Raw genomic sequence first — 17,303 nt, forward strand, 5'->3', positions numbered from 1 at the left:
GGAGAGGTGGCGGGCTGAAGAGAGTAAGTGGTGGGCTGAAGAGGATAGGTGGCGTCAGCTTGCAGACAGAAGGCAAGAGTCGATGCTCTGGCTGCTGGAGCATCAAACTGATATGCTCCAGCGTATGGTTGAGCTGCAGGAAAGGCAGCAGGAGCACAGACTGCCGCTACAGCCCCTGCATAACCAACAGCCCTCCTCCCCAAGTTCCATAGCCTCCTCACCCAGACGCCCAAGAACGTGGGGGGGGGGCCCTCCGGCCACTCAGCTCCTCCACCCCAGAGGATTGCCCAAGCAACAGAAGGCTGGCCTTCAATAAGTTTTAAAGTGCAGTGTCTCGTTGTCCTCCCTTCCTCCCCCACCCCACCCGGCACTTCCCTCCTCCCCCACCCCTCCCGGGCTACCTTGGTAGTTATCCCCCTATTTGTGTGATGAATTAATAAAGAATGCATGAATGTGAAGTAACAATTACTTTATTGCCTCTGCAAGTGGTGATCGAAGGGGGGAGGGAAGGCTAGCTAGCTTACAGGGAAGTAGAGTGAGCCAAAGTGGGGGGGGGGGCGTTCATCAAGGAGAAACCAACAGAACTTTCACACCATAGCCTGGCCAGTCATGAAACTGGTTTTCAAAGCTTCTCTGATGCGCACTGCGCCCTGCTGTACTCTTCTAATCGCCCTGGTGTCTGGCTGCACGTAATCAGCGGCCAGGCGATTTGCCTCAACCTCCCACCCCGCCATAAATGTCTCCCCCTTACGCTCACAGATATTGTGGAGCGCACAGCAAGCAGTAATAACAATGGGAATATTGGTTTCGCTGAGGTCTATCCAAGTCCGTAAACTGCACCAGCGCTCTTTTAAACGTCCAAATGCTCATTCTACCACCATTCTGCACTTGCTCAGCCTATAGTTGAACAGGTCCTGACTACTGTCCAGGCTGCCTGTGTATGGGCTTCATGAGCCATGGCATTAAGGGTAGGCTGGGTTCCCAAGGATAACTATAGGCATTTCAACATCCCCAACAGTTATTTTCTGGTCTGGGAAGAAAGTCCCTTCCTGCAGCTTTTGAAACAGACCAGAGTTCCTGAAGACGTGAGCATCATGTACCTTTCCCGGCCATCCCACGTTGATGTTGGTGAAACGTCCCTTGTGATCCACCAGTGCTTGCAGCAGCATTGAAAAGTACCCCTTTCGGTTTATGTACTCGCTGGCTTGGTGCTCTGGTGCCAAGATAAGGATATGGGTTCCATCTATTGCCCCACCACAGTTAGGGAATCCCATTGCAGCAAAGCCATCCACTATGACCTGCACGTTTCCCAGAGTCACTACCCTTGATAACAGCAGCTCTTTGATTGCGTTGGCTACTTGGATCACAGCAGCCCCCACAGTAGATTTGCCCACTCCAAATTGATGCCCGACTGACCGGTAGCTGTCTGGTGTTGCAAGCTTCCACAGGGCTATTGCCACTCTCTTCTCAACTGTGAGGGCTGCTCTCATTTTGGTATTCTGGCGCTTCAGGGCAGGGGAAAGCAAGTCACAAAGTTCCATGAAAGTGCCCTTACGCATGTGAAAGTTTTGCAGCCACTGGGAATCATCCCAGACCTGCAACACTATGCGGTCCCACCAGTCTGTGCTTGTTTCCCAGGCCCAGAATCAGCATTCCACAGCATGAACCTGCCCCATTAACACCATGATGTGCACATTGCCGGGACCCGTACTTTGTGAGAAGTCTGTGTCCATGTCTATTTCCTCATTTCTCTCGTCACCACTCTGCCGTCGCCTCCTCTCCTGGTTTTGCTTTGGGAGGTTCTGGTTCTGCATATACTCCAGGATAATGTGTGTGTTGCTTATAGTGCTTATAATTGCCGTGGTGATCTGCGCAGGCTCCATGATCCCAGTGCTATGGCATCTGGGCTGAAAAAAGGCATGAAATGATTGTCTGCCATTGCTTTCACGGATGGAGGGAGGGAGTGGGTGCCTGATGACACGTACCCAGAATCACCCGCGACACTGTTTTTGCCCCATCAGGCATTGGGATCTCAACCCAGAATTCCAATGGGCGGCAGAGACTGCGGGAACTGTGGGATAGCTACCCACAGTGCAACGCTCCAGAAGTCGACACTAGCCTCGGTACTGTGGATGCAGTCCGCTGATTTAATGCACTTAGAGCATTTTGTGTGGGGACACACACAATCGACTGTATAAAAACAATTTCTAAAAAACCGACTTCTATAAATTCAACCTAATTTCGTAGTGTAGACATACCCTATGATTCTATGTTTCTAATGCTCACACACACTTCCTTACTCTGATTCAACATCCACCTATTTGTATTCCCAAAGATCTCATTAGCCCCTTAGCCACAGCATTGCACTGGGAGTTCATGTGCATTTGGTTATGTACACTGACCCCTAAATCCTTTTCAGTCCTCCTTTCCAGGATACATTCCCCCATCCTGTAAATATGTCCTGCATTCTTTTTTCCTATTGTTGTATGCATGCATGTGTGACCTTGTATTTGTTTTTGTTTTTTTAAACTGCATGGGTTTTTTTCTTCGATAACTGTAGTTTAAGAAAACTAATTTTTAATTCCCCCCCCCCCACAGGTATTGATTTGGCTTTGTGTAGGATTTTTTCCTAATGGGGCTAAAAATATGGGTAAAACTTGTTAGAGATGAAAAATTCACAGGAGAATATTGATTTTAACTGCATGAATATTAAAGGCCCTTAGAACCTGATGTACTTATTTTAAAGTGGGATTCTGCTGGTTATTTTTTTGCACAATATCAGTGGGAGTGACTACTGATTTGTATAAATTGAATGGTATGTCCTTTAAAAAAGGGATGCTAGGGGAAAGGCCCTGCTAAACCATTAGCAAACAGTGAAATGTTTTTACAGATTCGAAGGCTGTGATACTACAGATCAATGGGATTATTCAAAATGCAGAATATTAAGCACGAGCATAAATCTCTGCAGAATTGGGGCCATACATTTCAAGACAGAAAGGGCTATGGCCATCTAGTCTCCCAGCAACCTTCATCCCAGCAACCTTCATCCAGTAATTCCTGCTTTGAGCCCAATACTTTGTGAAGGAGCTAGAGTGGATTTGAGTCTGGATTTTTGACATATTTAGTTGTGATATGATGGATATGGCCTCATTTTACAGCTTATAAAAATGGGTTATCCCTGTTTCATTGTTCCACTTAAATCAGATGGGGTACTGTAAACTGTTAGCGATCATTAAACCCTTAGATTCTTAGTAATAGTTTTATCCATATCATGCAATGACGGCCACACTTAAAGTCTTCTAAAGCAGGGAATGAAAATAAATCTTCTGGGACTCGAGCCTAAGAATTAGGCCTAGGGGCGGCTCCAGGCACCAGCGCAGCAAGCGCGTGCCTGAGGTGGCAAGCCGCGGGGGGCAGCCTGCCGGCTGCCGTGAGCATGGCAGTCAGGCTGCCTTCAGCGGCATGCCTGTGAGAGGTCCGCTGGTCCCGCGGTTTCGGCGGCAATTCGGCAGTGGGTATGCCAAAGGCGTGGGACCGGCGGACCTCACGCAGGCATGCCGCCGAAAGCCACCTGGCTGCTGTGCTTGGGGTGGCAAAATACATAGAGTCGCCCCTGATTAGGCCTCCTCTGTTGATCCTCTGAGGTAATGAGTAATATAAACTTCCTCGTGTGAATACTCGTAGCTTTCTGACGGACACGGCCTGGCGGGGGACGGGTTAGAGTTGCCAGCCTGTTTGCATGTATCTTGGCTAAAATGTTACATATTCAGACGGAAACTGCCCACATTCCAAAGCGATGCACAATAAGCAGCCAATTTTATTTCTGTAGGGAAAATATAGATAAAATTTGGGTAACACTTGGACTATGAGTAAAATTTTCAGAAATGCTTTAGTGAGTTAGGAGCCTAAATCCCATTGAAAGACAATGGGATGCAGGCACATAGGGCCTGATTTGTAAAGGTATTTTGATACCTATAGAAGCAGATAGGTGCGTAGGGCTAGATTCACAAAGAAACAGAGGGTGTGGGAAGTGGCCTGGGGCAGCCGACCCCAATCTGGCTGCATTGCTGCCAGAAATCCAGTCAGTGTCTTGTGGGTGGATTTCCCGCTGACCCAGTAGAGTCGGGTGGGCCCTGGCCCCCCAACCCTCGCCTGGGGTGGTAGTCTCCCCTCGTTAGGCCAAGTGGCCTGCGTTTGTTGGCCATCCACCAGAGCTAGAATGCCCTATCGTCTTGCTGCTCTGCCCTGAGTATAGGCCAGAGTCATAGACTCCTTGCTGTCCCACCCTGCCCGAGGACCTGGGCTAATAACTGTTTGCTGGAACCAGGCTCTGGCACCCCACAACGGAGGGATGGTCCTAGAGTCCAGGCTTCAGCCCAAGCCTGAATGTCGACCCCACAATTAAACAGCCTCGTAGCCCAAGCCCCGTGAGCTCTACCCAGCTGACATGGGTCAGCCATGGGTATTAAGAACATAAGAACAGCCATAGTGGGTCAGACCAATTGTACAGTTAGCCCAGTATCCTATCTTCCGACAGTGGCCAATGCCAGGTGCTTCAGAGGGAATGAACAGAACAGGTAATCATCAAGTGATCCATCCCCTGTCACCCATTCCCAGCTTCTGGCAGACAGAGGCTAGGGACACCATCCCTGCCCATTCTGGCTAATAGCCACTGATGGACCTATCCTCCATGAATCTATCTAGTTCTTTTCTGAACCCTGTTGTGGGTTTGGCCTTCACTCTGCGTTGTGTGAAGAAATACTTCCTTTAGTTTGTTTTAACCCTGCTGCCTATTAATGCCATTGGGTGAGTCCTGGATCTTGTGTTATGTGAAGGAGTAAATAACATTTCCTTATCCACTTTCTCCACAACAGTCAAAATTTTATAGGGCTCTATCATATTTCCCCTTAGCCATCTCTTTTCTGAGCTGAAAAATCCCAGTCTTTTTAATCTCGCCTCATACAAAAGCTGTTCCATAGCCCTAATCATTTTTGTTACCCTTCTCTGTACCTTTTCCAATACTAATATATCTTTCTTGAGGTGGGGCAACCAGATCTGCACACAGTATCCAAGATGTGATCATACCATGGATTTATATATTGGCATTATGATATTTTCTATCTTATTATCTATCACTTTCCTAATGGTTCCTAACATCCTGTTTGCTTTTTTGACTGCGGCTTCATATTCAGTGATGTTTTCAGAGAACTATCCACAGTGACTCCAAGATGTCTTTTGAGTGGTAACAGCTAATTTAGACCCCATCATTTTGAATGTTTAGTAGGGGTTATGTTTTGCAATGTGCATTACTTTGCATTTATCAATGTTGAATTTCATCTGCCATTTTGTTGCCCGTCACACAGTTTTGTGAGATCCCTTTGTAACTCTTCACAATCATCTTTGGACGTAACTATCTTGAGCAATTTTGCATCATCAGCAAACTTTGCCACCTCACTGTTCACCCCTTTTTCCAGATCATTTATGAATATGTTGAACAGCATAGATCTCACTACAGATCCTTGGGGAACTCTGCTACTATTTGCCTCTCTATTGTAAAACTGACCATTTATTCCTACCCTTGTTTCCTGTCTTTTAAACCTGTTACTGATTCATGAGAGGGCCTTCCCTCTTATCCCAGACCTACTTATTTTGCTTAAGAGCCTTTGGTGAGGGACCTTGTTAAAGGCTTCCCAAAAGTCTAAGTACATGATATCCACTGGATCACCCTTGTCTACTTGCTTGTTGACCCCCTCAAAGAATGCTAATAGATTGGTGAGGCATGATTTCCCTTTACAAAAGCTGTGTTGACCCAATAAATCATGTTCATCAATGTATCTGATCATTCTCTTCTTTTCTATAATTTCAATGATTTGCCTGGTACTGAAGTTAGGTTATGACCTGTAATTGCCAGGATCTCCTCTGGAGCCTTTTTAAAAAATTGGTGTTACATTAGCTATCCTCCAGTCATCTGGTACAGAAGTTGATTTAAATGATAGGTTACATACCAGTTAGTAGTTCTGCAATTTCATATTTGAGTTCCTTCAGAACTCTTGGGTGATACCATTTGGTCCTGGTGACTTATTACTTTTAACTTATCAAATAGTGTTGAACTGCAGTATAGACAACCCTTAGGTGTGCCAGTGCTGTTGGGGACTGGAATCAGGGGAATCATGGAGCCTGAGCTAGGTGTTCAGGCTCTGTATACAATGAATGAGGAGAGGTACGTGTCCCAGAATGGGATTCACAAAAAACAGCAACTAGGTTGGGGAGCCACCCAAGCTGGCCAGGGAGAGACACCAAGGCAACAGGTATGTCCTAAGCCTTGCCACTCTCAGAGACTTTGGCACCTAAACCCAGGCTGCAGGAGATGCCTCCCTCTGCTTGGGATTCTCAGCTGCAAACCCATTCCCGGCATTAGGCACCTACTCTGTTTTTGTGGAGGCCTCCCTCCTAACATTTAACCAAGTGTTTAGGGTACCTACTTGGGCTGGGAGAGACCCCCAGTTCAAGCATCCATCCACCTGGGGTGGAGAAGGGGTTTGAACAGAGCTCTACTACTTCTTAGGTGAGGGTGCTAACTACTGGGCTATTATACGCTCCCATGGGCAGAACCTCAGTCTCTCCTGTTGAAGCTATTGATCTGTGGGTAAAGAATTTAAAAAGTCATTGGAAGAGGGTTGGTGTGTGTTCTAATCACAAGGTTACTGAGTCATTCTCATGGTTGCTCTCTCACTTTTTCTCTTTGTGGCCCAATGAGTTTTTCAATTATTTATTCACAGTGGGACAAGTTCCACAGGAGAGACCGAGAGAGCCCCAGCCCTCCCATCAGAATATCCCCTAGCCCAATGGCTAGAGCATTCAGCTGGAAGGTGGCAGAGCCTATTCATAGAATCATAGAATATCAGGGTTGGAAGGGACCTCAGGAGGTCATCTAGTCCAACCCCCTGCTCAAAGCAGGACCAATCCCCAACTAAATCATCCCAGCCAGGGCTTTGTCAAGCCTGACCTTAAAAACCTCTAAGGAAGGAGATTCCACCACCTCCCTAGGTAACCCATTCCAGTGCTTCACCACCCTCCTAGTGAAAAAGTTTTTCCTAATATCCAATCTAAACCTCCCGCACTGCAACTTGAGACCATTACTCCTTGTTCTGTCGTCTGCTACCACTGAGAACAGTCTAGATCCATCCTCTTTGGAACCCCGTTTCAGGTAGTTGAAAGCAGCTATCAAATCCCCCCTCATTCTTCTCTTCTGCAAACTAAACAATCCCAGTTCCCTCAGCCTCTCCTCATAAGTCATGTGCTCCAGCCCCCTAATCATTTTTGTTGCCCTCCGCTGGACTCTTTTCAATTTTTCCACATCCTTCTTGTAGTGTGGGGCCCAAAACTGGACACAGTACTCCAGATGAGGCATCACCAATGTCCAATAGAGGGGAATGATCACGTCCCTCGATCTGCTGGCAATGCCCCTACTTATACAGCCCAAAATGCCGTTAGCCTTCTTGGCAACAAGGGCACACTGTTGACTCATATCCAGCTTCTCATCCACTGTGACCCCTAGGTCCTTTTCTGCAGAACTGCTGCCTAGTCATTTGGTCCTAGTCTGTAGCAGTGCATGGGATTCTTCCATCTTAAGTGCAGGACTCTGCACTTGTCCTTGTTGAACCTCATCAGATTTCTTTTGGCCCAATCCTCTAATTTGTCTAGGTCCCTCTGTATCCTATCCCTACGCTCCAGCGTATTTATCACTCCTCACAGTTTAGTGTCATCTGCAAACTTGCTGAGAGTGCAGTCCACGACATCCTCCAGATAATTAATGAAGATATTGAACAAAACCGGCCCCAGGACCGACCCTTGGGATACTCTTCTTGATACCGACTGCCAACTAGACATGGAGCCATTGATTACTACTCGTTGAGCTTGACGATCTAGCCAGCTTTCTATCCACCTTATAGTCCATTTATCCAGCCCATATTTCTTTAACTTGCTGGCAAGAATACTGTGGGAGACCGTATCAAAAGCTTTGCTAGTCAAAGAATAACACGTCCACTGCTTTCCCCTCATCTACAGAGCCAGTTATCTCATCATAGAAGGCCATTAGGTTAGTCAGACATGACTTGCCCTTGGTGAATCCATGCTGACTGTTCCTGATCACTTTCCTCTCTTCTAAGTGCTTCAGAATTGATTCCTTGAGGACCTGCTCCATAATTTTTCCAGGGACTGAGGTGAGGCTGACTGGTCTATAGTTCCCCGGATCCTCCTTCTTCCCCTTTTTAAAGATGGGCACTACATTAGCCTTTTTCCAGTCATCCGGGACCTCCCCCGATCGCCATGAGTTTTCAAAGATAATGGCCAATGGCTCTGCAATCACATCCACCAACACCTTTAGCACCCTTGGATGCAGCGCATCCCGCCCCATGGATTTGTGCTCGTCCAGCTTTCCTGAACCACTAGTCCTAAACCACTTCTTTCTCCACAGAGGGCTGGTTACCTCCTCCCCATGCTGTGTTGCCCAGTGCAGTAATCTGGGAGCTGACCTTGTTCTTGAAGACAGAAAAAAAAGCATTGAGTACATTAGCTTTTTCCACATTCTCTGTCACTAGGTTGGCTCCCTCATTCAGTAAGGAGCCCACACTTTCCTTGACTTTCTTCTTGTTGCTAACGTACCTGAAGAAACCCTTTTTGTTATTCTTAACATCTCTTGCTAGCTGCAACTCCAAGTGTGATTTGGCCTTCCTGATTTCATTCCTGCATGCCTGAGCAATATTTTTATACTCCTCCCTGGTCATTTGTCCAATCTTCCACTTCTTGTAAGCTTCTTTTTTGTATTTAAGATCACCAAGGATTTCACTGTTAAGCCAAGCTGGTTGCCTGCCATATTCTTTCTACACATCGGGATGGTTTGTTCCTGCAACCTCAATAAGAATTCTTTAAAATACAGACAGCTTTGCTGGACTCCTTTCTCCCTCATGTTATTCTCCCAGGGGATCCTGCCCATCAGTTCCCTGAGGGAGTCAAAGTCTGCTCTTCTGAAGTCCAGGGTCCGTATTCTGCTGCTCTCCTTTCTTCCTTGTATCAGGATCCTGAACTCGACCATCTCATGGTCACTGCCTCCCAGGTTCTCATCCACTTTTGCTTCCCCTATTAATTCTTCCCTGTTTGTGAGCAGCAGGTCAAGAAGAGCTCTGCCCCAGTTGGTTCCTCCAACATTTGCACCAGGAAATTGTCCCCTACACTTTCCAAAGACTTCCTGGATTGTCTGTGCACCGCTGTATTGCTCTCCCAGCAGATATCAGGGCGATTGAAGTCCCCCATGAGAATCAGGGTCTGTGATCTAGTTAGTTGCCTGAAAAAAGCCTCATCCACCTCATCCCGCTGGTCTGGTGGTCTATAGCAGACTCCCACCACGACATCACCCTTGTTGCTCACACTTCTAAACTTAATCCAGAGACTCTCAGGTTTTTCAGCAGTTTCATACTTGAGCTCTGAGCAGTGATACTGCTTTCTTACATACAATGAAACTCCCCCACCTTTTCTGCCCTGCCTGTCCTTCCTGAACAGTTTATATCCATCCATGACAGTACTCCAGTCATGTGAGTTATCCCACCAAGTCTCTGTTATTCCAGTCACATCATAGTTTCTTGACTGTGCCAGGACTTCCAGTTCTCCCTGCTTGTTTCCCAGGCTTCTAGCATTTGTGTATAGGCACTTAAGATAACTCGCCCTTCCCCTCAGGTGGAGGGGGACTTGAACTGGGGCGCCTCCCACATGCCAGGTGAGTATGCTAACCCTGGCGCTAAAAGCTATGCAGGAGGGCTTCCCCCAACCTTCCCTCTTTTATGCTAGTTCACGGATGGGGCTCAATCCAGCAGGTGAGCTTTGAGTACACTGACCAGGTAGGTCCCCCCGCAGGGAGGTTAGGTGGAGGAACGGCTATTGTCCCTCAGTTCATGCATTACACTGGGGTTTAGGCATTCAGGTGCCTGGTGTGCAGCTGCAGGGTGCTTGCTGAGGCAGAAACACAGGCACCTAGGGAAACTTTACTGCAAAGATGTAGGTGCTGAGTGAGTTTAGGCACCTATCAGGTTCAGGAGCAGCTGAGCGGGGGCTTTGTGAAGCCCAGTGGGGCCTGATTCTGGGATTTAGGTGCCTACACTGGCAGTTAGATGCCTAAGTCCCTTTGTGAATCCAGCCTCAAGTGGGGTTTTCAGAAGCGGAGCTGGGCACCAAGGCAATTTTGAAAGTCCCGCTAAGCACCTGTCTCCACCTTTAGATACCTGAATACCTTTGAAAATCTGGCCCTTAGACACTTTTGAAAACATTACCCCTAGAACAGTGGTTCTCAATCTATTTATCATTGTGGGCTGCAGGTTGAGAACCACAGTGCCCCCCCAAAAAAACCCCCACCCACCATCCCCTATGCCCTGAGCACTGGGCATGGGCCAGGCAGCCGGACCATGGACACCGCCATTGGATGCTGGGGGGCCAGACCCCAGAACACTGCCAGGCAGGGCCAGGCAGCAGTCAGACACACACACACCCCACATGGGGACATGCAGCCAGGATCTACGTGCCACGGGGCATGGACAGGCAGCCAGGACCCAGTAAGGGAGGCCAGGAACAGAGACCCATCTAAAAGCTGGGGGTGCTGTAGCACCCTGGCAAACCCCTAGTTCCCTGTGCCCCCCACCCCCTCATTGCCCAGAGCTCCCGCCCACAAACCTACCCACAGACCCACTCTCCTGCCCCCTGTGGCACTCACCAGCCCCCTGCTGGTGGAAGCGCTGGTCAGGCTGCAAGACTCTGTCTCCCCTTCAGCCAGCCCTGCCCCCTGCCAGACCAGAGAGGTACATTTTTGAATTTTTTTAGCATACAGCTGGGCTGCAGCTGTGTGCTAATTGGGCCACATGCAGTCCACAGGCCACAGGTTGAGAACCGCTACCCTGGGAGCTTACATCACTTTTGAAAATGGGACTTAAGCACCTAAGTTTAATTTGGTATAGGCAGGAGAGAATCAGTACAATATGGACTGCCTACACCAAGAAACTCAGTTGTGTATATAAATTAATCCTATATCCGTCAGGCCCTGCTGCTTTGCCTGAGTAGAACTTCTGGATTGCCCCAGGAGTTTCTTCCTGGGTAATATTCTTTCCCTGGCTCTGGGACATTTGAGGTTTTCATTTGGGGACAGTTAGATTGGGTAAGAATTTTGTGCATCACATCAGGATTTTGATTCCCATTTAGGGCATAAAGCTCTAGGGAGCAATATGACAACACTTTGTTGATATGCACTTGGTCGACAGCTCTGCTCTGTATTTTATTTTTCATTGCTGTAATAGAGATTTAGAGTCAGATTGGAAGAATGGCTCTTCCTTATAACAAATGGGAAAGGTCTCTACTGGCCTTATAGAGAAAATAGAGAAAACTCAAGGGTGAGAAATGTTTTGCAATGCTCTGGAACCTGACTGTAGAATATTATTGTCTTTAAGTAATGTTTCTAATCTGTTTTGTTGTTGTAGGTTTTATTTGTGAGTTGGCCTATGAAAGCAGCCCAGCACCCAGGTAAATATGCTTCAGTATGTTTCCCAAACTCTGAAAATGGCAATTTCTGAGTTATCAGTAAGTTCAAAAACTCTTTTAGGTTGAATCTTAGGTCAGTTCTTTAAAATGGGACTTTTAGCAGATGTACAGAAAGCTATTCTTTTGTGGGGTTGTTGTTTTGCTAAATTTCCAGTGAGAGATCTGAAACAATACCAATTCCAATTGCTGAAGCAACACCGTCCTCTAAACAGAAAGCTCCCATTCAAAATAAATCTGTGAGGAACAACAGCTGAAACTTTCTCTTCGAGGAGTCCAGTGTCTCCAGACTCCACTTGGGCACTAGACTCTCTTCTGGCTCAAATTTAGTTTCTCAGTGGAATTTATGGTGTTGGTCTTGTCCTACAATGCCTTAAATGGTTTGGGCCTTAGCCATTTGACAGATGCTTCGCCCCCAGGAAGCTGCATCATTTGTGATCAGCAGAGATGCTTGAGCTGGTTGGTTTCAGAAGGGGACTACTGACAGGACATTTCTCTGAGAAGCTTTCAGCACTGACTGTGCTTCCCATGTGGCCTGCTAGAACCCACATTTGTAAACCTTCATGGCATACAGTAAGGCCACCTATTTTCTTGGTCTTTTCCAGGAGGAACAGGCTGACAAAGTGGGGCTGGTGGTAGGGATTTATTATCTGTGTGGTGGAGCTTCCTGAGAGATAGTAAGGCTCTAGTTATATAGGTAGTCACTTAGTACATCTAAAGAAATACATAAAAAGAGACCTGTGGCTTCATTAATGCCCACAAGGCCCAGTCTGACACTGAGGGCTGTGAACTCTCATGTCACATGATTCCACAGTTCTGGGCTAACACACTCACTTTCTCCCTTTAGATCCATTCAGCAATAACTTGCCATGCCAATGATGAAGTCCTCCTTCTGTTGGGGGAATCATGACTCCACAGCTCATTATAATCATTCACCATCTACTCAGTCATGGACAATTCAGTAACTAAAACATCCTGTGAATTCCAGGTCCACAGCATTGAACTCTGTTAATCAACCAGAAATTGAGGCCAGTGTTCGAAGATGTAATGTACATTTGAGAGAAAGCAAGGATGGTCTGGAGATGCACACACCGATAGAACCCTGCACAAATCACTAAAGAGGGCTCAATATGTGTGTCTGGCAGAAGTTATATCCACAGAAACAAGTCAATCAGTATTATATTGTGCAATATGTACTCTGGGAAGAGAGAGTTCCCTCTTATAAAAGTCATCATGTTCAACTATTAACTGAGGGCAAACTTTTTCTAGGAAAGTTTTGTCCCAGAGATGGGGCCAACATGGCAATGTAAAATGTTCCTCTCTCTGCCTTTCACTCTCCAATGCTGATTCTTGCTACCTGCTGGAGAATTATCTCAAAAAGAAGATGTGGACAAAACAGAAATTAAGACTTTTTGGCCTTTGTCTAGATGAGAAATTGTGAAATAAAAAATGTAATACACACAAAGTCCCACCATTTATAATATAGTCAGTGTTAATATATGGTAGAAATAATATCTCGATGATTAGAACATAAGAACATAATTAGAACGTAATTGCATTAGAACTTGCTGCTTATTAAACTGCGTTACAAAAGATATGTTGAAATAAGCTGCAGGAATCTAGTTTAGAAAAATACAGAAACAGCAACATTCTTAATTGTTTATGGCAGACTAAATTGCAAAGGAAAAATCAGAGAATGGCCCAGTGCAACCATTCAAAAGAGCTTTCTCTCCAGAGCACATCAAATGAGTCACTGAATGCCACTGAAATGCCAGTGGCGTGGGATGAGACCACACTGCTAGGGCTGAAGATCTTACTGGCAGTCGTTCTGTCTGTTATAACTCTGGCAACCATTCTTTCAAATTCCTTTGTAATTATCACCATTTTTCTCACTAGAAAGCTTCATACACCTGCAAATTATCTCATTGGCTCCTTGGCGGTGACTGATCTCTTAGTTTCTATCTTAGTAATGCCAATCAATATTGCTTATACTGTCAGCCACACGTGGACCATTGGTCAAGTTATGTGCGATATCTGGTTATCGTCAGACATCATCTGCTGCACAACCTCAATCCTGCACCTCTGTGTTATTGCACTGGACAGATACTGGGCCATCACAAATGCTTTGGAATATGCAAAATGTCGGACAGCCGGTAGAGCAACCCTCATGATAGCTGTTGTCTGGGTGATCGCTATTTGTATTTCTATGCCACCACTTTTCTGGAGACAGGCAAAAGCTCATGAAGAAATGGCAGACAGTACTGTGAACACTGATCAGATTTCCTACACAATCTATTCACCCTGTGGAGCTTTCTATATCCTGATTGTGCTCCTTGTTATACTGTGTGGGAGAATTTACGTAGCAGCTCGATCCAGGATTCTTAAGCCACCTTCAATATATGGAAAATGATTTACAACAGCCCAACTGATTACTGGCTCCATTGGGTCTTCTCTCTGCTCCATTAACTCTATCCTTCACGAGGGGCATGCTCATTCAGGGGGCTCCCCAGTATTTATCAATCATGTGAAAATCAAACTGGCAGATAGTGTCCTGGAAAGGAAAAGAATTTCTGCTGCAAGAGAAAGGAAAGCCACAAAAACTCTGGGCATTATCCTGGGAGCTTTTATTTTCTGCTGGCTGCCATTCTTTGTTGTGACCCTGGTCCTGCCCATCTGTCAGGATGCCTGCTGGTTTCATCCAATCCTATTGGACTTTTTAAAGTGGCTAGGTTACTTAAACTCGCTTATCAATCCAGTCATATACACTGTTTTTAATGAAGAGTTTAAACAGGCCTTCCAGAAACTAATCCAGTTCAAAAAATGTTCTTAGTCCTGCTACTTTCTTGTTTTGTCATTTGTCCCAGTACATTCCCACAGCCCACCTTGTGGCTTATGTACTCTTAGTCCTGCAGTTTGGACTGACAGCTGTCTCTGATGTTGTGCATGTGACTGAGAATTTCTTGCCAATCATTTTGTATTTATTTTCTGTCTGTGATTATAAATCTTTCAGTAGAACTTGTTTCTGGTCTCTGTAGTGAGCATGTGTACTTACAAAATCAGCAGATGGAGGAAAATTTGTAACAAGTGAGATGGAATGAATAGGAAAGCCAAGTCTCCTGCTATGGTGTGACATGGGTTGCTCAGTTCTGCATTGGCAGTGTGACACAGTGGGAGCAGAAAGATGTGTAGGTAGGAACTCAGTATTTCTTGTGAATATTATTAGCAGAAATTCTGTATTGTGAATGAGTCAGAGAGGGCTGCTGCTGAGGGGAAGGTACATTCACTTTAGAGGCCTTATCCCCAAATTAAATTTTCCCCTGTACATATCCTACCCATTGGAAATCTATAGAACCAGTAACTGTTTTCTGGATAATTGTTCATGATGTTGTGACACTGAACCTGAAAATCAGGATCAGGAAAAGAGCAAAAGGAGCACGACAGTTATGTGGAGCCTGTGCTTGTTTCTCATCATCTCTGTCTTTGAGGGCTGCACATTGTATAAATATAAAAAAAAGAAAGCATCATTTAAAATTATTTTTATATATTTTATCATTGATGGAATCAAAGGTGCAGAAATCCTACAAAAAGAAACAGCATGTGAAAGTATTTTAAATTACATGGTTCTTACTTGTATGTTGTTTTATTTTTTCATGTACATACTGAAGTCAGAAAAAGAGACATGTTGGAGAAGAAAATATAGAGGTGAGGTATGGTGTGGTTGAGCCCCTGGGTTCAATTCCCAGCTCTGCCACAGAATTCCTATGCAATCTTAGTATCAGAGGGGTAGCCGTGTTAGTCTGAATCTGTAAAAAGCAACAGAGGGTCCTGTGGCACCTTTGAGATTAACAGAAGTACTGGGAGCATAAGCTTTCGTGGGTAAGAACCTCACTTCTTCAGATGCAAGTAATGGAAATCTCCAGAGGCAGGTATATATCAGTGTGGAGATAACGAGGTTAGTTCAATCAGGGAGGGTGAGGTGCTCTGCTAGCAGTTGAGGTGTGAACACCAAGGGAGGAGAAACTGTTTCTGTAGTTGGATAGCCATTCACAGTCTTTGTTTAATCCTGATCTGATGGTGTCAAATTTGCAAATGAACTGGAGCTCAGCAGTTTCTCTTTGGAGNCACCTCACCCTCCCTGATTGAACTAACCTCGTTATCTCCACACTGATATATACCTGCCTCTGGAGATTTCCATTACTTGCATCTGAAGAAGTGAGGTTCTTACCCACGAAAGCTTATGCTCCCAGTACTTCTGTTAGTCTCAAAGGTGCCACAGGACCCTCTGTTGCTTTATGCAATCTTAGACAAGTTACTGGAGTCTGTGCCTTAGTTTCCCATTTATGAAGTGGGGCTAACAATACCTCCCTATCTCACAGGGTGCTGTGAGGATACACTCATAAATATTTTTGGAGGGCACTCCGGCTAATAAGAACTTGGATAGCCTTTGGATTTGATTTCATCTCACACTGGTGGAAATCATAGGCCTGATAGGTTTTCAAGTGTGTTTCACTTCTGCCCTGGGAAGCTAACAGCAAGCTTTGCCACCCCAAAAAGTCCTTTTGCCAACTCAGTACAATGCCTAAATACCAAAACAGGGGAAGATGATTGTGCCAGTCTAACAACCAGCTGCTGTTCTTTGTGCTCACCTGGAAAAGTGATTGTTTACTATTGTGGTGCACTATTTAGTTCAATAGCAAACAAACCAGACCCATTCCTTGATTAAGTTACAGGTTAGTGGGAGAAGGGAAGCAAATGGTTTAATATTGCATTTGATAATGGTTTACAATCATACTGAATTTTAGTAAATCATTTGATACGATGTTTCAGGAAATCTTATATGAAAATTAATTTAGATAGTCACAACAGAATGTGAAAGTTCAGATTCAGAACTCCCTTTCCTGGCTCCACCAAAGTTTTACACTAAACATGCTTTTACACAGTTTCACAAATTTCACACTAGACTTCAGAGTGCTTGTTCACGGCACCACTCACAGTACTAGCCGTGGTGAATATGGCCCACCAAACAGTGGCGTAGCCAGGTTCTAAGAGCAGGAGGAGCAAACATGAAAAAGGCGCCCCCCTTGGCTCCTCCTCTAGCCACGCCCCTGGCTCCTCCTCTGGCCACGCCCTCCGCCCCCCCCCCCCGGCTGGCTCCTCGGGCCACACTGCGGCCATGCTGTGCCCCCCCTTGCTTCTCCGGGCGCGCCACCCCTCCCCCCCCCGTGGCTGTAGAGGGAGGCTGGCAGAGGACAGGGAGTTTGAGGGGAGGGATGTAGAGGGAGGGTGGTAGGGGACAGGGGGTTTGAGGGGAGGGATGTAGAGGGAGGGTGGCAGAGGACAGGGGGGGTTGAGGGGAGGTGGAGGGGAGGGATGTAGAGGGAGGGTGGCAGGGCGTACGAGGGAAGGTGAAGGGGAGGATGTGGAGGGAGGGTGGCAGAGGATGGGGTACGAGGGGAGGTGAAGGGGAGGATGTGGAGGGAGGGGAACAGGGGGTTTGACTGGAGGGGAAGATGTAGGGAGGGTGGCAGAGGACGGGATACGAGGGGAGGTGAAGGGGAGGGAAAGGCAGGGGCACGGGGTATGGAGCTTGGGGAAGGGTTACCGGGAATGGGAGTGGGCTGGGGTCCCCGGGGCTCTCTGTGCAGAGGGGGCTGGAGCTGCCCCAGGGACTGGGAGAGCCTGGGAGTCCGCTGCCTGCCCTTCCGCCAGTGCTGTATTATTGCCTAGGC

The 17,303-nt window shown here is 46.5% G+C and overlaps 1 protein-coding gene across 1 annotated transcript; it reads left to right on the top strand.

Annotated features, from left to right (window-relative positions):
• The first annotated feature begins 13,264 nt into the window (after nucleotides 1-13,264).
• HTR1D (5-hydroxytryptamine receptor 1D) lies at nucleotides 13,265-14,404 on the top strand. Its single transcript, XM_034754212.1, is given in 1 exon segment — nucleotides 13,265-14,404. A coding segment is annotated over 1 exon segment (1,134 nt). The 5' UTR covers nucleotides 13,265-13,270.
• Nucleotides 14,405-17,303: the final 2,899 nt, after the last annotated feature.

Source organism: Trachemys scripta, chromosome 20 (assembly GCF_013100865.1).
Source record: "Trachemys scripta elegans isolate TJP31775 chromosome 20, CAS_Tse_1.0, whole genome shotgun sequence".
Classification (NCBI taxonomy): Eukaryota; Metazoa; Chordata; order Testudines; family Emydidae; genus Trachemys; species Trachemys scripta.